General features: G+C 40.2%; 1 protein-coding gene across 1 annotated transcript; it reads left to right on the top strand.

The window, feature by feature from the left end:
* The first annotated feature begins 1,677 nt into the window (after positions 1 to 1,677).
* On the top strand, positions 1,678 to 3,294 carry LOC122970427. The gene is made up of 4 exons (XM_044336557.1): positions 1,678 to 1,789; positions 1,879 to 1,937; positions 2,023 to 3,153; positions 3,224 to 3,294. The coding sequence occupies exons 1-4, from the start codon at positions 1,767 to 1,769 to the stop codon at positions 3,244 to 3,246; spliced, it is 1,236 nt and encodes a 411-aa protein (XP_044192492.1). The 5' UTR covers positions 1,678 to 1,766; the 3' UTR covers positions 3,247 to 3,294.
* The last annotated feature ends 5,777 nt before the right edge of the window (positions 3,295 to 9,071 follow it).

Genomic DNA, 9,071 nt, shown 5'->3' with positions numbered 1-9,071 from the left:
ATCTGTGTTACTGACCCTTCTCACAAATATCCCCACATCCTGCATTGCTCTGCACATAAATTAGATGACGACACAGTGTTTGCCTTCTCCTCCATCACGCTCCATTTGTGGGTCTGTATCTAGCTTAGCATGACCTAACACGGTATAACCTTTGCAGGAGAAAGGCTCCTCAAATGAGCATGTCATCCACTTGTCCACAGATCGGGGGTCTGTGCAGATTGAAGTGTATTTCCTCTATGGAAATTGACAGCAGAAAATGTGCACGTATGAGACATCATGCAGGCAAATTCTGAATTTGAAAGAGAGAGATCATCCACAAGGAGAAAAGAGTCACCTACTTTGATGAATAGATCTCATTTACAGTTTGATTTATGTCACCCTTCCATGTTTTGTGTATGTTTTTTTTTTTTTAAAAAGCCTGCCTCCAGTAATGCCTGTGTCATCAGGACCACTTCTGCTGATTCCAACAGAGGACTTTCACTTGCTCCATTCGCTCATATGAATGTTGATAGGAGTAATGGAAAGAATTCAGAAAGGAGGAAACTGTTCCTGCAAAAAGTTCCTCTGCGCTATTTCCTCTGACAGGAAATTGTGTCTTTGATCTAAGCCACCACACTCATCTGGTCATCGCATGTGAGGTGTCACTCCTTCCTACAGCGGAGAGGGAGGAAATTTGCTATCACCACTCGCCCATATGAATGTCTTAAACTTGAGCTGCTAAAAGATGAAAAATAAGATTGCAAAATTGAATAAATCTGGGGTTAAGAAGTGCAGGCATGTGCCCCAGAAAGTAGGACAAAATGACAGATTTACTTGTCGCCTAGAACGTGCTTAGAGCCAGACAGACAGACGGACAGACAGACTCCTGCACTTGTATCATGCTTCTCCTGGCAGCAGGAGATTGTCATTAATGAACATTATTGACCAAGCACAGTCTGGGATAGAGATTCATACCTGCCAGATTACCAGGGAGTGTGTCCTGTACATGGCTTAGTGTGTGTGTGTGTTTGTCACCTACACTGACAGTATAGAGGGTCATTTTCATGCTGAGTGCCCCACATGGTCACAGATCTGTCAAATAGACGCAGGAAGCTGATGATATCACACTTACATGCAAATATGACATCATGCATTTTGCTCATTATTTCATGCAGAGAAACAGAATTCAAATAAAGAAGTGATGTATGATGTGGATGTTGTGGAATGGGAATTACAGTCTGTGATTCATATTCTGCAAACAGAAGGTTGAAACATGCTGATCTGGATGTGTTGTTTGTCACAGTTAGGGTCGACTGCATCATTACTGCAGTATGCCGCCTGGGTCTATTCAGCGTCAGGGGGTGCAGGAGGCATCATTAATAATGTTAACAAGGCCATCATGACTTAACATGATCTTTCTCAGGGTCAGGCTTGATGCACAGAGGAGAAATCTCTGCAAAAAAAGCAGACAATAGCTATTAACTGTTACTCTATGTGTAGAAAAAGCTTTATCAAGCTAAATAAAGCTTTTACTTCCCATTTTTTTGCATATAAACAGAAGGAAAATGTGATAGAAAGAGGTGAAAGCTAAAAAGGTGAAAATCAGCAGATATCTTTCCACCCTGACACCACAGCAGCAGGCACCTGTAGACAATCAGCTCATTAAGCAGTGATTGGTTGCAGGCTGCAATAAATGCTACCTGTCTGCTACACACACGCAGAGCAAGTAGCTTCAGGGTAGTTGGGCTACTGTTGCTTTCACTGGGCTGCACGCTTTGGCACACAAAATGGCTTGTGGAGTTCATTTGGGGTAAGTTGTTGCAGCTATTTTAAGTATGTGTTGAGTTGCTGTTAGCTGTCCCATTTTCTTCTGACCTTGATGTCTTGTTTGCTGTGCAGGATCTTTCTGATTTGCTTAGTTCAAGCAGAGCATGTACGCTGTTCATGGGCTACACAAGGTGAGCAGAACACAATTATGTCAAGTCTGTACATTTAGTGCTGTGGTCTGCTAGCTGTGGATTCATACTCTTGTTTCTCTTGCAGCTCAGGGACAAAACAGCAACACATATGTTGGCTTCTCGCAACAGGATAGTGGACTAAGAATACTTGGTGGCAGCTATCTCCAGAATCAATTCAGACAGGCCTCTGTTGCTCCAGGCTCAGCCCAAAGCAGTAGCTTCAACACGGACACTGGTTACAGGCAGGGACTTTCCAGTAGTGGTTACACACATAGTGTTTCACAGCCAGCTCAAAGTGGCTATACTTCAGTCAGGTTAGTGCAGAGCAGCTCAGTGTCAAAACCCAACTGGAGAACGACAAGCTTGAATCAGTTAAATGCTCAAAAGGTGCCCAAAAACCAGTTTGACCTTTCTGCTCCTATTTCAAGTGGTGGTTCTGTCAGTAAATTCAGTGTTAAAAAGCAGAATGATCCTACTGTCGGCAAGAGCAGAACTTGGCCAGTTAAGCAGGGTATACAGCATACTAACCAGTATCTGTCCAGCAGTTCTGCATCTATTCTGGGTCCTAGGGAAAGCTACTCTTTCAGGCCAGCCTCCCACCAGTCTGCAGCACAGAAACCTCCTAGCACTGCTTTCGCAACACCAGCATACTATGGGCAAAGTTCATCCATGCTAAATCAAAAGCATGCTCCGAGAGGCTTCTCTCAAAAGTCTTCCCACTTGTTCAGCCCAAGAGCACCTGCACCTGCATCACAGCGCAAATATGTTCAGATGCAAACATCAGCCAGTGCCCCTGCTAGAAGATCTTCAAGTCGCAGCTCTAAAGCATCTAAAAAGCCTTCCAGTTTCTCATATTCTCAGAATGAGAGGACTCGACACAACCCTAGCCAGACTGAGGCTGGAAACCCATACAATACCTACAAGCCTACTTCCAACAGGGCCTCAAGTCACAGTCTGAAGGCACCTACAAGCAGCAGAACTGGAACCTCTGCTCAGAACTTCGCCCCGACTGAAATTCACAGCATCCCTCAACGTTTCGGTGGCTTCGCTATTAGACGGCTAAAAGAGCCTGACCAGAAGGAAGTAAGTGTCCAGAAGCCACAGCAGACCTACACAGCTCCCTCACAACAGCTGGCATCTTACAAGCCACCGGTCCCAAGTGTTCATCAGGAGAGCAAATGGAAGAGGGTCAGGCCACATTTAGGACAACTCACAGGTGAATATCTGATCACTTCTCATTCTGCTTCTGTATGTTCCAGAATATTTCTAATTTGTCTCTCTCATAGGTGCAGCAGGTGTCCTTGGATGAACGTGTTTTGAAATAAACTTATTAAACTTAAATCCTATCTTGTGTTAATTCATCCCCCATTATGTGGTACTGAATGTCATAGCTTGGATGCACATGAATGTAGACTTGGTGCCATCTAGTGTGTAAAAGATGTGTTGCAAAATGGATAATCTAAAACAGGCAGTCTAGAAATGTCCCGCATCACTGCAAATACAAGTTTCTTTAACTGAAACTAAACATCTACTTGGGAGACATTTGGGCAACTGAGAATCTAACTTATTGAAAGGTGTCTTTACTCCACACACTGCATCAAATGTTTTTGTAAATGAATGCAGAGGGCTCCTTAAAAATAAAACTCGCTGTGTATATACAACTTGAAGCAGTTAATGCTGTTAAACTTAGAACATTGACCTGCCAACTGTTTATCACTGTTAAAACTTTAAAATCATGTTGCCTAGAGTGTGCACTGACAGCCATTGTCAGTAAGACCTGCATCAAATAACTGAGAATAGTGTTGTTGCTTTCAACTAAAACTCAACAGCTGAACAATAAGGGTCAAGTTCAGCACAAACTACAGCCTCAAATGGCCATAACCAGCTCTCAAACAGATTAATTTAAATTATCTTCATGGAGGTAGGCTCTATTGGAAGTTTGTATTAATTTAGGTGTACAACAAACTGACAAGTGAGGATCAGCCCAGTGTTCATGTATGCATTTTTAAAACATGTCCACACTGGGATCTAGCAATGAGCAGATGAATATATCTAGTGCTCCATGTAGGAGAAACCATCAGAAACTGTGGATGATGACATCCCTTCAGTGATGCACCATAAGAATGGGGAGCGAACAAGGAAGTTACCCAGATAAGTCAAGCTCTTGGTGGATTAGTTTTGGAAGCCCTATAGCCACTACAAATATGACAATTACAATGAGTGTATAATTTGGCCAAGATTTAAAATATAAAGAGAAAAGCAGAGGTCCAAGAACAGAGCCTTGAGGTACTCCATATTTAACATCTGAATATTTAGATGTATTATAGCAGTGTTCTTTCAGATAATTACACCAAAGAGACATTTAGTCTAAGAGTATACAGTGATCAATAGTTTCAAAGACTGCACTGAGATCAAGTAGTAGAAGCACAGAGGTCAAATCTGAATTCATGGCAAGTAAAGATCATTTACCACTCTAGTTAAAGCAGTTTCAATGGAGTGACAGGACAGATTACTGTTTGATATATGGGTCAAAAGTTGAGACACAGCTCTATCTAGTATTTAGGAAGAATGGAAGATTAGAGACTGGTCAATAGTTATGTAAGAGACCCTGGATTGAGGTGAGGTTTCTCTGTAGAGGTTTACCAAAAGCTGTCATAAAACTTCTGGGGACAATGCCAGTTGTAAGTGATAAATTAACAGTATCTAGCATTGCAGGTCCCAGGAAAGGCTAGAGGTCTTTGAAAAATTTAGCTGGTAAAGGGTCAAGGTTTAGAAGCTGACACCAACGTAGACAGTGTTTCAAGAGAGATAGTCACAAAGTTTGTAAGAACAGGGCCTATCTGGGACTGATTATATGAACATGAATGTGATACTACAGATTCTGCAGAAGCAACTGGAGATTAACTAATTTTTTTTAATCAATTTTACCACAGGAAAAAATGTAAAAACTCATTTTTGATAGGTGAGCAGCTAAGAGACTCTTTAGTTTGTTTTGGTTTTAGCTTTTTAGGTTTTAGCTTTTTAGTGTTTAGCTTCAGTGTCAAAGAGAGATTACTATTATTATATGTAAGATGATCGAGAAATAATTTGAAAGTTTTTCTATTTAAGTTGATTTCTGAACATTGACACGAGCAGATTGTGAGAACTACTTTTGTGTGTGTGCATGTGTGAGGAGCTTCCCAAACATACCACCACAGAGGAGGCACATAGTGACAGCTTCATCTGCACAGGTCAGTTTGGGATGCTACTCATCCTTCATGCACTGGTTTGGGAAGCAAGTTTTGTGCACAAGACAATTTCACACAGGTCCATCACTTATATAAGATTAATCACAAAAATGTAGTCGTATTATTAACAAAAGGTACATGTATTTTGGTGTTGTTGGAATATGCAGTCCTTTATAGCACTTGTCTTATTATAAATATAATGATACTGTATACTTCTATTGCATTGAATAGGGACTAATTTAATAAATTGGTACTCAGTCAGATTTAGTTACATTCACATGTGGTAGTAATTTCTCATTATTGAATTATTTTTTATGACACTGTGTGAACTGTGTTTGCCTGATGATGTCACAGTCTCCAACACCTCCATGGTTTGCAATAAGCTGCGTAAAATACCGATACAGTGGAACAGTATGATGTGCACAAAAATGAATGTGTGATAATGCACGCTAGGAATCTTGAGTTTCTGTGCAGACTATAGTCGCTTATTATTCTCACAGTTTATGGTGCAAACCATAAAGTGTGCAGAAGACGGTAGCATCCTGAACAGAGGACGTGCACATGCAGTCACACTCACAGTTGAACGACAAACCACCAAACAACCCCTCTGTTTTCACTCAGAAGGAAAATACATGTCAGTGTTATGAACATCAAGTGCAAAGGTCCTAAATGACACTAAATTGAGCTTTCTTTGTCCAATAACAGTCAGACACTCAAGCTCATAAAAACATGAACATGGATCTGATGATTCATTTATAGGAAAATCTGAAAATGAGTTCACAAACTGGATAAATTAAACCTGAGGTAAACTCAGCCGTCCACACAGAGGGAACATGCCCTGGTTTGTTTAATGAGCAGTCTGCAGATCTTATATGACCTCAGTTGTGCGTCACCATTCTGTTTCCATGGCTTTTACTGATGCACGTGAAAGAGAGAGATTTTAGATATAAATGGTTGATTTTTCCATGCAGCTTTATGATTTGCCATTGTCTCAAAACTGTCATAAATGTAGCCTATAAGTCCAAAGTCTCTAAAGAAGACACATGTGATAATAACTTGTGCGAATAAGATCTGTGTCTTGTGCAAATAGTATATTAATTGTGTTCATAGGTTCGCCAACTTGCTTTCACTGAATAACTGTGCAAACACGATCCAATCAAATCAATTCTCAGGAAACCTTTTCCTGTAGCATCTGATGCATCCATTCACAGCATGGCTGCAGCAAACACCATGTTGGGTCAGAGCACAATTAGACGTAAAAACTGAACCATGTTAACACAGTTTTAATGCAGTCTAAATGTGCAATATACTATATATACTACATACTATATATGGAAAAAGAATGTCTGCAGTTAGTGGTATAGGCTGAGTTCTTGAGATGTGTATATATGCAGCTATTTTTCTGTTTTCACATATTTTTGTTTGGCCTCATGATGTTTTATGATTATTTTTGAACACATAAAACTGTCAATTTACATTCAGAAATAGTCTTTAATTCTAGTCTGCCAATATGAAAATAATATTTGCTCCTCAGTGCCTAACACAGACATCAGATTTGTCCTCAATTAAGTGTAAAATATTTCACAAGCTCATTTACCGTTCATCTCCTCACTCCCATTTTAACAATGCCTATAAGGTAATAAGATGAGCATGTCCTTGCATGTCCAGAGCAGTGATTGGTTCAGGGCTTGTTTGTGTGTGTGCTATATAAATAAGAACTGACTTGACTTGACCCATATATTTTTTTTATGTATTGTCACGCCACTGTGCTGTTTTGACCAGATGGGGGCGCCATGCCTTCAGAAGAGAAAAGGGAACCAGCTGAAATAGAAGATGAATCACATTCATTGACTACATATTAGTTAAATATAAATAAAAGCAAATAAAAGTATAATACATGACTATACCCATGTGTTCAGTAAGTTGATACACAAAAGGCAAGGCAATTTTATATATATAGCACCATTCAGACACAAGGCAATTCAAAGTGCTTTACAAGGGCATAGAAATACATAGAAAATAAGACATTAAGATTGCATTTAAAAAACAAAAACAAGCAAATAAATAAAAAATGGAAACCTGCAGTTAATAATGTTTTAAGCCCTGATTTAAATGACTCTGACAGTTTTTACAAACCTCGGGTATTCAGGGAGCTTGTTCCACAGGTGGGGAGCATAGAAACTAAGAGCTGAAAACTAAAAGCTGCTTCAACTTGCTTGGTTTTGATCCTGGGAACACTGAGTAAACCTGTCTCAGATGACCTGAGGGGTCTGGGTGCTTTGTAACATACAAGCAAATCAGAGAGGTATTTGGGCCAAAGACCATTTTAGTGCTTTATAGACTAGTAGTAGGATTTTAAAATATATCCTTTGACACACAGGAAGCCAGTGCAGTGATTTAAGGACTGGTGTAATGTGCTCCATTTTCTTAGTGTCAATGAAGACTCTGGCAGTAGCATTCTGGATGAGCTGCAGTCTGATTTTTTGCTAAGAGCTGTGAAGACAATGTTACACCAGTCTAGCCTGCTGAAAATAAACAGATGAACTAGTTTTTCTGTCTTCTTGTTTAGATAAAAATCCTTTAATTCTTGCTATGTTTTTAAAGTGGTAGTAAGCTCATTTTGTGTCTTTATGTGGCTGTTGAAATTTAGGTCCAAGTCCATAACTACTCCAAGACTTCTGGCTTGATTTGTAGATTTTAGTGTCATGGAGTCAAGGTGAGCACTGACTTTCTTCTTTGGAGCCAAAAACAATTTTTTCAGAGTTCAGTTGTAGAAAATTGTGGCACATCCACTCATTGATTTGTTCAATGCACTTATTCAGCAAATTTAAGGGACTGTAGTCATGTTGTGACCCTGTTATGTAAAGTTGTGTGTCATCTGTGTAAATATGGTAGGAGATTTTATAATGTTCCACAATTTGAGTAAGGGAGAGTGTGTAGATATTGAATAAAAGAGGCCCAAGAATGGACCCTTGAGGAACTCCGCATGTGATTTTTATTCGCTCAGATTCATAATTGTTAATTGATACAAAGTAGTCCCTGTCTTGTTAATATGATTTGAACCAATTTAGCACAGCGCCTGAGTCCCACCCACGTTTCCAGTCTATCGAGCAGTATCTTCTGGTCGACTGTGTTGAATGCCGCACTGAGATCCAGTAATACCAAAACCAAAATTTTTGACACGTCACTGCTCAGGTGAATGCTGTTTAAGACTTTCACAAGTGCAGTCTCTGTGCTGTGGTGAGATCGAAATCCAGACTGAAAAACATTGAAGAAATTGTTTTGCGTCAAGATATTCTCTATGCTTCATGTGGACCTTTAGTTCTTCATTTAGTGTCTAGTGATGCAAGACTCATTTTGCAGCCATCAAGGCAAATCATGGCCATCACTGATAACAGTGTCTCCCGCTGAAATCAATATTTGAGCATATGGATATTGACAATGTTCCAGGGAATCGCTTACACAACATCCATCTGTCATCAATGCTGTCAGTGCTGCCAGTATACTGGAGGAAAATCTACATGGGGGGGGGGGGGGTGAAGGGGGGGGAAGATTTGATAGGTGCTTTGTTGATGTGATTATGACGGCTTGAGAATCTATTTAGAGAAGTGAAAAATCTTTGGCAGTGTGTGTTTACCTCTCACCGTCATGATTGTTTGTCACGGCTCTTCCAAAATCCCGAAGACAGATGTCTGCTGGCCTCGGTGGGTTGCAACTGCCAAGTGAATGAAATTTAAAGCAGAATCATGTGTTAATCAGTGCAGGTGGAGCTGAGGTTGTTTTAATGGTACCAGGGGCTCTGATTTAAATGTCATCAACATGAGTCCACTGAGATAGTGATGAGGTTGAGGTCAGTGTGTGGATGCATATAGTCCCAATGCTGCTTCTCTGCTTCTCTACTTTGTAT

Source organism: Thunnus albacares, chromosome 19, assembly GCF_914725855.1.
Source record: "Thunnus albacares chromosome 19, fThuAlb1.1, whole genome shotgun sequence".
Lineage (NCBI taxonomy): Eukaryota > Metazoa > Chordata > Actinopteri > Scombriformes > Scombridae > Thunnus > Thunnus albacares.
The sequence above is the reverse complement of the archived record's forward strand: the minus strand, read 5'-3'. Positions and strand labels throughout refer to the sequence as shown.

Excerpts from the sequence above, each read along its gene's own strand:
- LOC122970427 (XM_044336557.1), top strand. The coding sequence starts at position 1,767 with ATGGCTTGTGGAGTTCATTTGGG. Across the intron at positions 1,938-2,022 it reads CTGTTCATGGGCTACACAAG|CTCAGGGACAAAACAGCAAC; the intron begins GTGAGCAGAACA and ends TTTCTCTTGCAG. Across the intron at positions 3,154-3,223 it reads ACATTTAGGACAACTCACAG|GTGCAGCAGGTGTCCTTGGA; the intron begins GTGAATATCTGA and ends TCTCTCTCATAG.